The following is a 15,828-nucleotide window of genomic DNA, read 5'->3' as shown; positions in this document are numbered from 1 at the left end:
TTGGCCCTGGAGCAAAGCCTTCTCAGGGTTGTCCCTGGGAAACCTGCCCATCTGGTTTGGACCTTTTCATCAACAGCAGAACTGATCTGCCCAAACCAGACCATCTGGCCCCCTCATAATGGGAGATGATGGAAATGAAGAGATGGGACCCAGGCAAGGAAATGGCTCAAATGAGGAGGTAATCAAGATAGGCTAGTCATTAACGTAAACATCCTCATAAATACTGTAATTATCAGAGTGAGAAGAGGTCAAAGGTGGTTCAGGGATTGTGTTGGCAGGTTAAAAAATGAGTGAGGTTAAGTGAACTGAAAAATCTCATCCCATCGTGAGGTCTCTCTTAAATCATAAGCTCTTTATGAGGAGGCAACGGGCCCTTAGAAATAGCAAAAGCTCAAGTGCTTCTCAGCCCCTCTCCACTTTGAGACAGAATAAAACCTTTTTGGGGGTGAATTTTTTGAAATATTTAAATTATAAATGCATTGTCCTCCTCTGCTACTCCCAGGGAGCCATTCTCTCTAGCAAAAACCTCCCCACTCCCCAAAAGTGGGAGGGTTAAACTAACCAGAGTATCAAGAACACTGATATATTCAGTGTTTTATGCCTATTGTTCCCACCTCTGCAAAGGAGAGGGATAAATTAAGTCCTTAGTGTTTGCAAGGCTTGTGTGCTTTATTCTGTGACTACTAAAATGCCTCCCATTTACTGCCCCTTGAGTTATACTTTCAGCAGGGGTTCCACAGTTGCAGGGAGAGGTTCATATTGCATGAAGGATCTGTCCAAATCCTCATTCCTGCTTCCAACCATAAAGGAGGCCTCTTCAAGTGCCAATAGGGTTTCAATCTTAGCCTTAGATTGGCTCTCTATCCCAAAGGTATGGCGGCATATTTTCCAGTAATAGAGGGTTGTTTTCAAACTGAGGTGTGTGTGTCCCCTCTAGATCAGTGAACCAGCAAGTACTCAGAAGAAGATCATTTGGATGGACTGCGGGATTCATGCCAGAGAGTGGATTGCACCTGCCTTTTGCCAGTGGTTTGTGAAAGAAGTGAGTGCCTTTATCATAAATGTATCCCAATTGATGAGATGAGCTATGTAAAGCAGTCGGTGAACTCAACAACCCTTTGAAGGAGGTCAGTGATGAAGAAGCTGATGACAGTGACAACTGTACTTCTCCTTTGCACATCAACAGGATCATCATTACTTCCAAGAGAACTAGATGTATCAATAGGATGGAAACAAAACTGAATTGCAGAATCGAGTGGCAAAGATTCACTTTTAATGGAATTTAGTGGAGAGACAATGTAGTATAGTAGTTAGAAGGTTATCTTTGGACTTAGGAGGTCCTAGATTTAAGCCTTCCTCTGATACATACTAAAGGAGCATTAATAACCATTTAGTGCTCCAGCCAATTCAGCAACAATCTAAGTTATGTTAAAGTTCCTTACAGGAATGAACTCAAAGCTAAAGGGACAAAAAAATGAACAAAGGTATTGGTTAGGTGAGAAGATACTTTTTCCAAGATATTTTTAAGAGGAAATCTGCATATTAAATCTATTAAACAGAGTTTATATAACCCTTCAGGTGAAGATAGCAAGGGAGTTATGAAATTTTAAAAATGAGTAGTAGCTATCATATTTTGCCAATCTTGGTAACATATGCAGTCATGGAAAGTAGAAGACTTAAGGAAAAAATGTTTTGATCTCTTGTGACCAAATTGGGGAGATGAGGCAAGCGAGAAGAGAAACAAATCTCTCTAAAATCTTCCAAGTGTTTCTATTTTTTATTCATAGATTCTACAAAACTACAAAACAGATTCAAGGATAAGCAGATTTCTTAGGAAGCTGGACTTCTACATTCTCCCAGTTCTTAATATTGATGGCTATGTCTACACCTGGACACATGTAAGCAAACTGATCCCCTTTTACTGTATGGGAGTTGAGTGCATGAATATAGAACCTGAGAGGCAGGAAGGACCTCAGAGGTCACCTGTCCAACCTCAATGTTGTACCTCCTGCCTCTCATCAACAACTTCATAAAGTAGCTCCCAGAGGGCTTACTATTACAATTGACCTGAACTCTTCTTTTAAACAAAGATTATTTAAAATTATAAAAATTTGATTTTTATTTTTAAAATTTTATTGAATTTTTATTCATTAAAATTTTTTTATTTTATTAATTTTAAATTGATTTTATTTATTTTATTATCAGTATTGTTTTTTATAAATTTTTAATTGCTTTTTATTAATTGATCAATAATTACTTCTGAAGTGCCTATTGTATATCTGACAGTATGCTAGCTGCTGGGGATAAAAAGGCAAATATGAAACAGTCCCTGCCCACCAGGAGGTTACACTTGCCTTTATTGGACCTTAACCTCAAATTCTAAGAATTTTTGTTTTTGCAACTGTGATGTCTGCATAATGGCAAAATTCTAGATACATTCTTTTTTTTTTTTTAAAGTACATAACTTAAATCTTTAAATGTTCCTCAATGTTTAAATGTTTAAAAGTTCCATCACTTTGTTCTTCATTCACATCCCTAAAGGAGCTTATGGTTTCCCAATGTATCAAAGCCAAATTCTCAATCATGCAACAGAAATCCTTTTATTAGCCTACCTAAAAGTCCTTGGTTTTCTAACATTCTCTCAAATAATTCCTCTATTCTGAACAGACAAAGCCTTCTCAATTGCCCTTACTTCTCCTTGTCTTTCTCCATGGCCAAACACTTGCATAGGTCATACCTTAGAAGAAGGCCTTGGACAAGTCACTTAACTCTACCTCACTTCTTCATCTATAAAATGAGCTAGAGAAGGAAATGGCAAATTACTCCAGTATCTTTGCCAAGAATATCCCAAATGGGATCACAAGCAGTCAAACATCACTGAAAACAACTGAACAACAACATCTTAAAAGATTTATTTCTTTCCATTTATTTTGTCAATTCTTTTTCATCCTTTAACTCCCTGCCTAAAGCAATTTGGGGAAGCTTTCTTTGATTAATTAGTTAATTAAGTTTTCTTTGAGGCAGCTAGGTGATGTAGTGAACAGAACACTGAACCTAGAGTCAGGAAGACAGATTTAAATGTGGCCCCAACTCTTACTTACTCTGTGGCTTTGAACAAGTCACTTAACCCCTATATGCCTCAGTTTCCTCATCTGTAAAATGAAGATAATGATAACACTTACCTCTCAAGGAAAAGATAAAATGAGATAATATTTATAAAGTACATTACAAACTTTAAAGGGTTATATAAATACTATCATTTTTAGCAAGTAAAATGTGATTGTAAACCCCACATGCTTTCCTTCTCTCCTTTTTAGCTTTTGGCTCTAGTATATACTATTTGTAATCTCTTTTGGATGAATTACCAAACTTCTCTCTGCTTTAGTTTCCTCATTTGTAATAAAAGAAACTTGAGCTACATCAGAGATACTTAATCTTCATATAAATATTTTATATACATATATATCATAACTTTGGCCTCCTGGGAGAACCTATAGACCCCTTTTCAGAAGAATGTTCCTTTTTGTTGGTTTAAGACTGGTTCTTCCTATTGCCCATGACCAGTTCACTATGTTAGCATGAGAGATTTGAACTACTGTATTCCTTTCTGACCTAAAATAGTTTGCCCATAGGCAAGTAGGTAGCCCTTTGAATCTTCAGGCTCCCCAAAGTGTTGCCAGACTTAATTTGGTCACCCAATTAACTTAGCCTGCTTTAGCTTGGCATTTCCAACCTCAAAAGAGCTGCCCAGTTCAATCTTCCTGATAGAAAAGATTATAGGCATATACCACCATAACTGGTAGAATATTTTTAATTAAACAAAAAAATATGGAATTGTACAAGGAACCAATAATGTTGAACTGTAGTTATCATAAAAATATTTTTAAAGTCAAGTTCATGAATTCTAGGTTAAGAACCTCTTTAATGGTCTCTGAGGTCCCTTTCAGGCTTTAAATGTACTGTCTAATGATTGTATTTTCACTTAAAGAATTAATCTTTGGAGGTATGTAAAAGTACTTGTTTCTTATATTTTAGAGCCATATGATATGTCCAACAGGATGACTGAAAATTACTCTCGAATACTCAAAATTGTTGTTGACAATTTTCCCCAGTAGGCCAAATTGGGATGATCAACCTCATGGTCAAGAATCAAAAATATCACTACTGACATTGTGATTTATTTTGTGATATTTAACAACATCTCTATGTTTCCATTTAGGATCGTCTCTGGAGAAAATCTCGTTCATCCCATAATAATGGCACCTGCTTTGGGACTGACCTCAACAGAAATTTCAATGTGTCATGGTGTAGTAAGTGCAAGTTTGATACATAAGTTGATAGATTCATAGGAGGCACAGAAGTAACAAGGAAGGTGTGAGTTCTAGACATATCATTAAAAATGTACTCAGGATCACTTGTCTTCACAAATTCCTTTCCTCATCTTCTCCCTCCCAGTTGGATGGTCATTATCCATCCGTGAGAAACATTAGACTTCTTATCTTCTATTCTACTTGGGTCAGCTGAGATTAAGAAGTTCAAGGTGGACTTTGAGACTGATCTGGCAATACTTGAAATCCAGCACTCATCGTCTAAAACCCTTCTCATATCTCAGGTAAAAGATGTAAACATTCAAAGGACAGTAATGATTTTTTAAAATTATACTACAGGACATTAACAAAAGTCCTGCTCTATTGCTTCAATCTGTCAGGAAGGGCACTATGGATTCTTGAAAGGACACTATGGATTCTAAGCTATTCTAGTTAACCATCAATTCTGGCAGGTCCCACCAATCTGAAAATTAGCCTATCAAATGGATCAAGGCATAGTTCAAATGTCAACTTAACTAAATTAGGAAAGGTTCATTAAGCGAGAAAATTTTGGACCACAACAATAATGATGATCTACTAAGGAGAACACTGTTGTAAGTTCATCTGCATTGGTGGAGGGAATAGCTACCCAAATGAAATCACAGATATTTGAAATATTGAAGTAAGTATTCAAGAGGAAATAAGTCAGTGGGTCTTTTTGCTTTTTAACTCAAGCTATAATAATCTGTGCTCCAAGGATCCTAAAGAACAGATTTCGTTTTGATGGAGTTGGAGGGTTCTAAGGCATCAATGTTCCATTCTATACATCAAAGATGTCAGATGTTAGAAATGTCGGTTGGTTCTTGAGAGCCAATTATTAAGGTGCTTTTTTAAAACCCTTACCTTCCACCTTAAAAATCAATACTGTGAATTGGTCCCAAGGCAGAAGGGTGATAAGAGCTGGGCAATGTGGGTTAAGTGACTTACCCAGGATCAAACAGCTAGGAAATGTCTGAGGCCGGATTTAAATCCAGGACCTCCATTTCTAGGCCTAGCTTTCAATCCACTGAGTCACCTAGCTGTTTCCAGTTGTTAAGTTTTTAATATGTGTATTTATATCTTTGAAATCAGGAAATGCTATGAAGTAAGCTCAACTTAATTTATAGATTTAAGAAAGTAATGGGAAAATGTTAGTAATGCACATTAATATTAAACGCATGTCCTGGGTTCATATTTTTGGAAGAGCTTGTTGTTAATCATTTACTAGCATTCCTCCTATGATGCATTCTTCTATGAACTGGAAATGCCTGAGGAGAGGAAACATTTTGACTAAACACAAAAGGGCTCTTGGTAGAAATTGCCCAATGACATAGAATTAGAGGAATGGATGGAATCTGAAATTCTTGATTTCAGTCACTTAAATGAGTACCCAATATAAGCTTGAAAATGCAGTTTTGCCAATGAAGAACTCAGGTGTGCGAACAACCTCCAACTATTATAGGGATTCTTATTCCTTTTTTTGTGGCATGGACCCTTTTGCCAGTCAGATAAAACCTATGAACCCTTTCTCAGAATAATTTTAAATGGGTAAGATAAAAGAGATAGAATTGCAAAGGAAACCAATTGTATTGAAATGCAGTTATTAAAGTGATATTTTAAAACTAGTTCATTGATTTAAGATTAAACATTTGATCTACTAGATTCAGGAACATTCTTTATTCCTCCATCCCCCAGATCAACAACCCTTCTCTAATTTAGGAGACAAATTTTCTGGAGTTGTCTGGGGGTACTTAACTTTAGACATTACCCATTCTAGTCCAACCATTATATAGACAGGGAAACTGAGGCCAAGAAATGAGAAGCGACCCTCCCCCTCTCCCCACCATGCCTGGCTAGTAAGTAGCAAAGCTGGGAGCCCAACACCTTGTTCTTATACCTCAATCACTTCAGAGATCAGGTTTTAATAGTCTTTGTCTATTTCCTTCCTTACAGATACTGGAGCCTCTAAAAACTGCCCAGACTTAACGTTCTGTGGAACAGGACCAGTTTCTGAGCCTGAAACAAAAGCCGTCTCTAGTTTTATTGAAAGCAAGAAGGACGACATCCTATGCTACCTGACAATGCATTCTTATGGCCAGCTCATCCTCACTCCCTATGGCTATACTCAAAACAGACCCAGTACCTATGATGAATTGGTAAGAGAGAAGCCCCTCTGGTCCACCCCTGGTTAGACCAGGCACCTTTTCTCTACTTCTTAAACTTCAAGGCTGTTGAGTTATTGACATTGATCACATCTATTCCTCCTTCTCTTCCATTTTCTCTCCATTTTGTTTTCTTATCCTCCATTTACACCACTTTCCTCAATCCCTGTTGTGTTGTCTTTGGGCATGAGTGGTATTACTCTTCATTAAATAAGTACCACATTGTTTCTTTAAGTGTCAAATTGAGAAGCACCTTCCATTTTCCTGAATATAAGGAAAATAAGATAAGTATATTAAACATTTGAAATGATAATCTTTCATCTTTACAAATTCTCTTTTAGCATGATAGCCCCAGAGAGCACTTGAATGTCTGCTGAGAAGTTACCAGCTGTGAGTTCTCAAAAGTGGAATATGTATTCTCTAAAAACAAACAAACCAATGACAATAAGAAATAACCTCACAAAATCCCGAAGTAATCAAGATTTCTTTTCTTCCAAACACAATGCTTCTTTTTGTTCCCCCACTCTGTACTCTTCTATTTTGTCAGGGATCCTTGTAAGGAGAAAGAGCAAATGAAAATGCAAATCTACATCATGGAGTGGCTTTTTATCTTTCAATAGACCTAAGCAGGAACAAGTATTGGCAATGGAAAATGATTCTGATTTGTAGTCTTTTGGGAGTGATCAGGGGCAATGAAACACTGATGGCCCATTTGGAATTATTAGAGCCAGAATCAGTTAAAAATGTGTAGTAAGTACCTACTATGTCTAAGCCACTGTATATTGTACAACTGTGAATGTTCCCACAGCAAATAAAGGAAGAGCATTAAGTTCCTTTCAAGGCTCAACTTAAGTGTCTTTTACTACAAGAGGTCTTTCCTGATTCCTCCATTGCAATGTCCCCCTGCATTTATTTGTATTTATTTTGTATGTATTTTTGTATTTAGATGGTATAGTGAATAAAGTACTTGAGCCAGAGTCAGGAACACCTAAGTCCAAATATGGTTTCTGATACTTACTGGCTTTGTGACAGCTCTCTCTTGTTTTCTAGGGTAATATAAATTTCTTGAAATTAGGCATGAGGTTCATGTGTGCATGTGTCTTTATATCCGCAGTTCTTGGCATGGCATCTAGTACACAGTCAGCACTTAATCCCTATTGATGTGGTTGAAATGAATTTACAAAACCCTATCATTTCAATAACTTCATGAAGGGTACAGCACAAGTATTTATTCCCATCTTACAAGTGAGTAAACTGAGGGTTAGGAAAGTAATAAGGGGCAGGGACTGAACCTCTGATTTCATTCAAATAGGGAACTCCTGAATGGAAGATCTCCCTCTAACAACTTACGTGAGAGGCTACACAAGCTGCTACAGGTAGTTTGGAATGCTCCTAAGTATGACCCAGGTTAAAATGCTATTGAGAAATATTAACAAAAATAAATACAAATACAGTAAAACATAGGTGATGTTCCTGTGTGGTTTTCTACGTCAACAGGTGACCTTAAGAGATCTTTTGCATATTTTAGTAGCCCCTGTTTCTATAGGAGTTTGACACGACTGTCTTACAGTCTTCTTGTGAATAAGTGGAAAGATATGGGCTAGGTGATAGGTTAGGAAGATTCAGAACTGGCTGAATGACTGGAAGCAAAGATTAGTTCTTGGTCAGTGTCAATGGGGAAAGAAGTATCTAGTAGGGCTCCCTTTGCCCTTTTCCTTGAGCTGTTCCACATTCTTACTGATGCCACAATAAACCATACTTACTCAATCTGCACATGACATGAACCTGAAACATTAGGTAAAAAGGCTCAGGTAAGAACCAGAACCTGGCCTATAGCAGGCCCTTAATAAATGCATCTTTGTTAATTAATGACTAGATGTAGAAACATCTTAACAAGTTTGAAACTAAGATGAAATTTTATAGTGATAAATATAAACTAATTGGATTTTAAATACACATTTCCAAGCACAGAATGGAGAAAGTATGGCTATATTCATGGGGGGAAAGTCTGGGTGTTTTAGTGAACTAGGAGGGCTCAGAATCATGGAATCTTTAGGTAAGAATCTCTTCTACAACATATATCTATCCTTTGCTTGAAGACCTTAAATGAAGGTCAACTCTTTACTCTCTAAGGGGAGACCTGGTCCACATCTGTATAGTTCTTCTTAGAGAGCTCTTCTTTATTTCAAACCTAAAATTATCTTATAATACTTTTTAAAAGCCCTTACCTTCTGTCTTAGAATTAAAAGTAAGTATCAATCCAAGACGGAAGAGCGGCAAGGGCTTGGCATTTGGGTTAAGTGACTTGCCCTGGGTTGCCCCACTAGGAAGTATCTTCAGTCATGTTTGAATCTAGCACCGCCCTCATCTCCAGGGCTGATGCTCTATACACTGTACTACCACTGTACTATCCACTGTTGCTCCCTTATAGTAGCTTCTAGTCATTCTTCTGAGTTCTGCCCTCTGCGACAAGTAGTTAGGAAGACAATTATATCCTCCCTGAGTCTCTCCAGCTAAACATTCCTAGTTATTTCCAACTAATGCATAACATGCTCCCATGGTTCTTCAGCATCTTATTTGTCTTATCAGCATCAAGCCTAAAATATGATGTCAAGAGCTGAAAACAGCAGAGTACCAATGTTGAACTTGAGTTTTTGTTCAACTGGAGAGTCTCCACTAGGGGGAGGAAGGACACTTTGATTCGCCCAAGACTTCTGCTCTGCCAAGAAAATTTCTGCTAAGGGGAAGAAATGCACTGATGCTAAGGGGGTCAGAGCAGGACGGGGGAAGAAGGGGAGCTGGTGGACCAGGCCACCATCACTAACTGGTCAGTGGAAGTTGAAGTGCTATCATGCCCCTTCCCTCAAGGTACTGTTGTTCAGTTATTTCAGTTGACTTCTATTCTCCATGACCCCATTTGGGGTTTTCTTGATGAAGAAACCAGGGTGATTGACATTTCTTTCTCCAGTTTATTTTACAGATGAGGAAACTGGGGCAAAATGGGTCACGTGACTTGCTCAGGGTTACAAAGCTATTAAGTGCCTGAGGTCAGATTTGAACTCACAAAGATGAGTCTTCCTGACTCTAGGTCCAGTACTCTATCCACTGATCCACCTAACTGCTCCTAAGGTACTGTTAGCGCCTTCTAAATTTCCTGGCCTGGAACAGAGCCCTGCCTGCCTCACTAGAGTTATAACTCTCGTTTCAAGCATGTGAAGACCCTGAAGGCTAGTTGAATTGCTGAAAAGTAGGAATTTGAGGTCCTTGTTCTAAATCTGGCTTTACTAGCTGTGTACCCTTGGAGAAATTACTTCACTTCTCAAGGCTTCAAATCCTTCCTCCTGGTGATGCAGTTGAATGAGATAATTTCTTTTAATTCATTCTCCGAGTCTCAAAGCCAATGAGTCATGAAGAGAAGGTGGGGAAAGGTGTCCAGGTAGGCTGCTGATGTGTATATTTGATTACATTACAATGGGCCCAGAGAGTGTGGCTGGATTGCTGTACTTCTGTCATCATTACCAAAAGCAACAAAGAGCAGACCCTAAAAAGAATTGGCTAGTAGCATCTCTGATCTAAGTGAAAGTGAGCAGCACATCCTCAGAGTGGCTCATCTATCTAAATGGAAAAGATTGCTTCATTTCTAAATCTTTTAGTCTCTCAGATACTGAGCGATGGATAGAAACATTAAAGATAGAACAGTTACTGGCCATATACAGCATTGTAAGGGTTGCAAAACACTTAATACACATTACCTCATTTTAATAGCTAGCATGAAAAAGTACTCTAAAGCTGGCAAAGTGCTTTACAAATATTAGTTCATGATAATGTAGGTTTTGGAACTGAGGTGCTGTTATTATGCCTAATTTATTGATGAGCAAACTGAGGCAGACAAAGGTTAAGTGACTTGTCCAGAGTCACATAGCTAATATGTATCTGAGGCCAGATTTGAATTCAGAGCCTCCTAATTCTAGTACCAGTGCTCTCTACACTGTATTATTTACCTGCCTCTTGATGACTTCTTTGAGGCAGAAACTTTGGAGAATTTGATCATGGATTCACATTAACTATAAGAAGTGTGATGTAAATATAGATCTCCCTCCAGTTTCAATGCTCTATTCACTAAGGCATCTGCCCTTTTCAAAACAAAGATAATTAATTGATCCCATGTTCAAAATAGGATTGATGGAAAATTTTTCAGAAATTATTCACATACCCATTGCTAACTTTTATATATTCACATTGACCCTCACATACAGATATTTTGCAGGGGTTGGGGATGATCAGATACTTACAATGATTCAAATAGATCTGTGATCTTAATGATTTGGAAGCTCCATCTAATAAGCAACCAATCCATGCCTATCTCTCTTGTGAAACTGTTGTCTATATCCCCTAGTAGTTTTGCCCCAGAGGTCACTCAACTTGTTGGAGGTCTCCTCTCTCTTCTGATATTTCAAGGATACCATTTAGACATGGAGTGCACTAGCTATTTCTTCTTCTTGCCATGCAACCAGATCATCTCATTTTAAAGCCTTGTGTTTATCGATGCCCATTCTTTTACTCTTGGATTGTGTGTATGTATGTATGTGCTGTATATTTATTATTCAGTTCCTGTACCTACCATAATTGCCTTTTAAGTGATCCTCACTTTATTTTTAGTCTTAAAAACAGTTTATTTAATTAATTAATTTGGAATATTTTTCCGTGGTTACATGATTCATGTTCTTTCTCTCCCCTTCTCCCGCCTTCCCCTCATGTAGCCAACACATAATTTCACCAGGTTTTACACGTGTCATTGTGATCTTCACTTTTAATTTACTGGCGACAGTAATGTTCCATGACTCACAATCACACAATAACTATTGACATTAAAAAGGTGGGCTTTTATTTCTGGAAGAAGTTTAAGATCATTAAAAGAGTTTCATGATTTCCTAAGGGCAATCCAGCTTGTTCCCTTCATCTTGTTTAATTATGGGTCCAACTCATTGTCCATTTCACCATCTGCCCAAGACATATAGACAGATGGACAAGCTCTATGAGCTATCCATCTAACTGCATGTTATAATCTGGACAACAGGCATTCCTTATCCACGTGTCTTTTCCTACATAGATGGTTAGACAAAATTAATAAAGAGATTATATGTAAATTATATGACATATGCCATACAATACACACTGAATATAATATAATATAAATCTTATGGTCAAGCTTCAAAAATCTAGAATTTAATCAAGATGGGTGCCTCCTTCTTTCACTGTTTGCCTTTGACAAATGGTCTTTATGGATTGATCTGGCCAATTTTAAAAAATAGCACTTAGAAGAAAACTCCCTGGAATTAACCTCTTTTAATGTAGTTTGGTCTTTGGACAATAGAACTCTTTTGCTAGACATATAAGGAAAATTTCTAGAGCCTGGTAGAACCTTTCTGAGTTCTTAGTGACCTTAGCGTGTAGGAGCTAATTTCTAGATGATGAGGAGGCATCAGAGTAAAATTTGGTGTGTGTGTTTGTGTATGTATGTATATATATGTGTATATATATATACATATGTTAGTACACACATTCATATTTGTATTAAAACAGACGTGTTCAAATTGTTTCAAATATATCAACTAGTAGTAGTCTCTGGGTGACCGAGAATGACAATTGTCTTTGTGCAGTTTCATCTATGGTGTACCCTCATATGGCTTTGAAGTCCAAAGACTGAGGCACAAAGTTTGTGGCACATGGGGCATGGGACGCCAGTTTTTACGGGAGGTGCGGTTATCCTTTAATTCATTGATTCTGGAATTTCTTCTAGATACAGTTTGTAAGTCATTCGTGCTTGTCCACCCTATACAACTCATGCCCATATCCAACCAAAGAGTTTCCACCAATGCTTTACCCAATATGCTGGGGACCATCTTCATTTTCTTCCAATAATCACTAGACACATAATTAAGTATAGTAGCTCAAGATCTTAACATCTGTAAAAATCAGTTTTAGAATAAAAATGATAATATTTAAGCTTGTAGACTTGTAACTAGTTATTGTTTTCCCAAGGCAAACACCATGAGATGTATCTGAAACATGTGGGAGAAAAGGTTTCCTTAAATCAATTTTTAAGACAAAGTAATTTGACTGGTGAGGGTGGAGAGGACATAGTGGGAAAAATTCTTACAAATAGACTTCAAGAAAAAAGGGGCAGTGCAAGGGAGGAATAGCAAGATACTTCCCTATGAGGAAAGGTAGAGTGACAATTAGCCCACAACACTATGAGGCTGCCCCTGGTGAGGTGATGGCTGGGAGGAGGGAACTAAGAAGAGCTTACGTAGGACAGAATCACTAGAAGGAGAGGAGACTATTATATCTCCCCGTTTTAACTCATTCTTGGTAATTGAATTCTAAGTTGTTCCCGTGTGTTAAAGCAATACACTTTCTAAATTTTGACCCCTTGGGGAAAACCTCTGTTGCACCATCTAAGTTATACACCCCAGCTTACATTCCTTCTGCAGAATCCTTTCCCTTCCATCATTATCATCTTTTCTCAGCAGATGTCAACCATAGCTGATACCTGTTCTATCCTCCCTTCTCATTAATATCTCAACTCATCAATTTCTGTCTTCTTTTTACCATCTGTGTCTTCTTTGCCCCATCATCTATCCTTAGGGACCCATTTTTCATGTAGTCATAATATCTTGATTAAAATGGGCTTAAATACATGGATTGGCAAGCTAAATTTGAGAGGGAACTTTGGTTTTAACAATGGCTTTCAGGGAATATATGGCTGATAGGGTGATTTTTTTAGCATAAAAATTCCAACTCTGTCATATCCTGAAATCTTTTGCCCAGTTGCTCCTAAGGACAATTAGGGATAATAAAACTCTAAGACAATGCTCCTTAGGGATGCAAGGAGAGAAAGAGAGAGAGAGTGAGGGAGAGAGAGAGAGACAGAGAGACAGAGACAGAGACAGAGAGACAGAGACAGAGAGACAGAGACAGAGAGAAGAGAAGAAAGAGAGACAGACAGAAGAGAAGAGAAGAGAGAAGAGAGAGAGAGAGAGAGAGAGAGAGAGAGAGAGAGAGAGAGAGAGAGAGAGAGAGAAGAGAAGAGAAAGATTCTTGCATTATTTTTTCTAGTTTCTAAAAAATAAAATGCAAAACTCCATGGGTTGTTGTTCCTGTTTTAACACCAGGCATCTTTTTCTGCATTTCCCACTAACAGATTCGAGTTGGACAGAAGGCAGCAGAAGCATTGAAAGCAAAGCATGGAAACAATTATAGAGTTGGATCAAGCTCAGAAATTTTATGTAAGTGTCTGTTTGGCTTCTTTGACATTATCCAAGTCATGGAGGAAGTTGCTGGACTTCAAGGAGGAAAGAAAGGATCCCAGGCTTAGCAGCTGGAGGGAAGGGAGTTTGCTGTACACAGTCTGAACTGTGATCTCTAGGGACAAGGTGTGAACCAGAAGAAAGAATGAGCTCACAGGCTCAACCCAGGCTGTCTTCTGGAAGTCAGGGAAAGGATGATGTCCAGTGGCAGTTGATCTGTCGACTCAGCTCCCAGAGGGCATATCAGGCAACCAGAACAAGATAGGGTGAGGCTAGGAAGATAGATCTAAAAGCAAAAAAAAAAAAATCTCAGAGGAGAGATTTGACTTGTTTTTTTCTTCTTTACTCCTCCAGAGCCCACCCAGATAACATTAACATGTAAATCATTTGAATTCTGGTCATTGATCTGAATAATTTTCTATTTTTAAATTAGTAAGGAGGTACTTCTTAATTTCTTAAAAGAGAATGATAAAGGAACCCCAAATATTGTCTTGTGAGGATTGACCAAAGAGCCTGGGATTGTACTGCAAAGGAAAAAGAAGATTTAGGGTGGGCTTGATCTTGACTTTTAGTATTTGAAAAAGTGCCATGAAAAACATGATAATCTCAGTCTGCTTAGGGTTAGAAGTAGAAATGACTGAAAGTCAGATGTTAGATAAATATAAAAACTAAATATTAGCTAGGAGAAGTGATATGGCAGAGTAGGTAAAGAACTGGTCTCTGTCAGAAAGACCTAGGTTTGAATCCTATCTCTGATATACTAGTTGTATGATCTTGAGCAAGAAGCAGGTGCTCTTGAGTGCTCTAAGACTTTAAGGTGTGAAGCAGGTGCCAGTCTGGGTTGATAGAGTTTCTTGAATAAGAGTCTCCTTGTGGCATCAGAGGCTAGATTAAAAAAAAATAGAGGGGCAGCTAGGTGGCTTAGTGAATAGAGAGAGAGTCAGGCCTGGATATGGGAGATGCTAAGTTCAGTTGACATTTCCTAGCTGGGTGACCCTGGGCAAGTCACTTAATTGCAATTGCCTAGCCATTACTACTCTTCTGCCTTGGAATAGAGAGATTTAGTATCAATTCTAAGGCCGAAAGGAAGAATTAAAAAAAATATAACTTTGTGAATTTGAAATGGGCTGCTTCATGAATCCCTTCTTGTAGGGGTATTCAGACAAAAGCCATAAAGGCACTTATTTTGTTATAAATAAAAAAAAGGGGGAGGAACTTTGCATGAAGGCTGTCCTGGATACTTCTTAGAATCTATAATGCTAGAATTTGTTTCATCAGAACGTGCATTTTACATCTTTGAAGTCGTGCCTTCCCTGCCATCAAGTTCAGGTCATTGACAGAGATTGGTATTCATGTTATTTATTCTGCCTTCTTGTTTTAATCCATAGATTCCACATCTGGTTCCTCACGAGATTGGGCTTATGATATTGGGATTCCCTTCTCTTACACATTTGAGTTGAGAGACAATGGTACCTATGGATTCCTGCTTCCAGAAGACCAGATCCAGCCCACTTGTGAGGAGACCATGGCGGCTGTCCTGTCCATCCTTGATGATATCTTTGAGAAGGAATGGAGCACAGACAGAGCAGTGATGCTTGCCCCAGCTACCATGGGGCTCAGTGTTTTCTTGACCTTCATGCTTTTCTTTTAAAAACATTTATCATAGCTCCATTAGGAACCCCCAACCTTATAGATGTGATTTAAATCAACTCAATGCAATAAAAGTACTCAACACTGAACTTTCAAAATGTTTGTTGTACAGAAAACAAAGGATTTAACCATGAAGAAAGCTTGTGGCAATGAATAAAAGTTGTACCTAGACATTTTAGTGCATAGGAGATAAGGGAAACACATAAAATGAAGAATTTGATTAATAGTTAATAGTCATCTGGCCTCAGATACTTCATAGTGTTGTGACCCTGGGCAAGTCATCTAACCCCAACTGCCTACCACTTACTGCTCTTCTGCATTGGAGCTGATACTTAATATCAATTTTAAGGGAGAAAATAA

The 15,828-nt window shown here is 38.0% G+C and overlaps 1 protein-coding gene across 1 annotated transcript in view; it reads left to right on the top strand.

The window, feature by feature from the left end:
• CPO (carboxypeptidase O) overlaps nucleotides 1-15,577 on the top strand; it is a 30,096-nt gene extending 14,519 nt beyond the window's left edge. The window contains exons 4-9 of the mRNA XM_007501853.3: nucleotides 938-1,042; nucleotides 1,788-1,898; nucleotides 4,220-4,310; nucleotides 6,300-6,502; nucleotides 13,713-13,797; nucleotides 15,207-15,577. Of these exons, the coding sequence (XP_007501915.1) occupies nucleotides 938-1,042; nucleotides 1,788-1,898; nucleotides 4,220-4,310; nucleotides 6,300-6,502; nucleotides 13,713-13,797; nucleotides 15,207-15,469 (858 nt within the window). The 3' untranslated portion in view covers nucleotides 15,470-15,577. The remainder of the gene's footprint in view (nucleotides 1-937; nucleotides 1,043-1,787; nucleotides 1,899-4,219; nucleotides 4,311-6,299; nucleotides 6,503-13,712; nucleotides 13,798-15,206) is intronic.
• Nucleotides 15,578-15,828: the final 251 nt, after the last annotated feature.

This window comes from Monodelphis domestica, chromosome 8 (assembly GCF_027887165.1).
Source record: "Monodelphis domestica isolate mMonDom1 chromosome 8, mMonDom1.pri, whole genome shotgun sequence".
In the NCBI taxonomy this organism is placed as follows: Eukaryota; Metazoa; Chordata; class Mammalia; order Didelphimorphia; family Didelphidae; genus Monodelphis; species Monodelphis domestica.
Note: the sequence above shows the minus strand (reverse complement) of the source record. Positions and strands in the feature narration are given on the sequence as shown.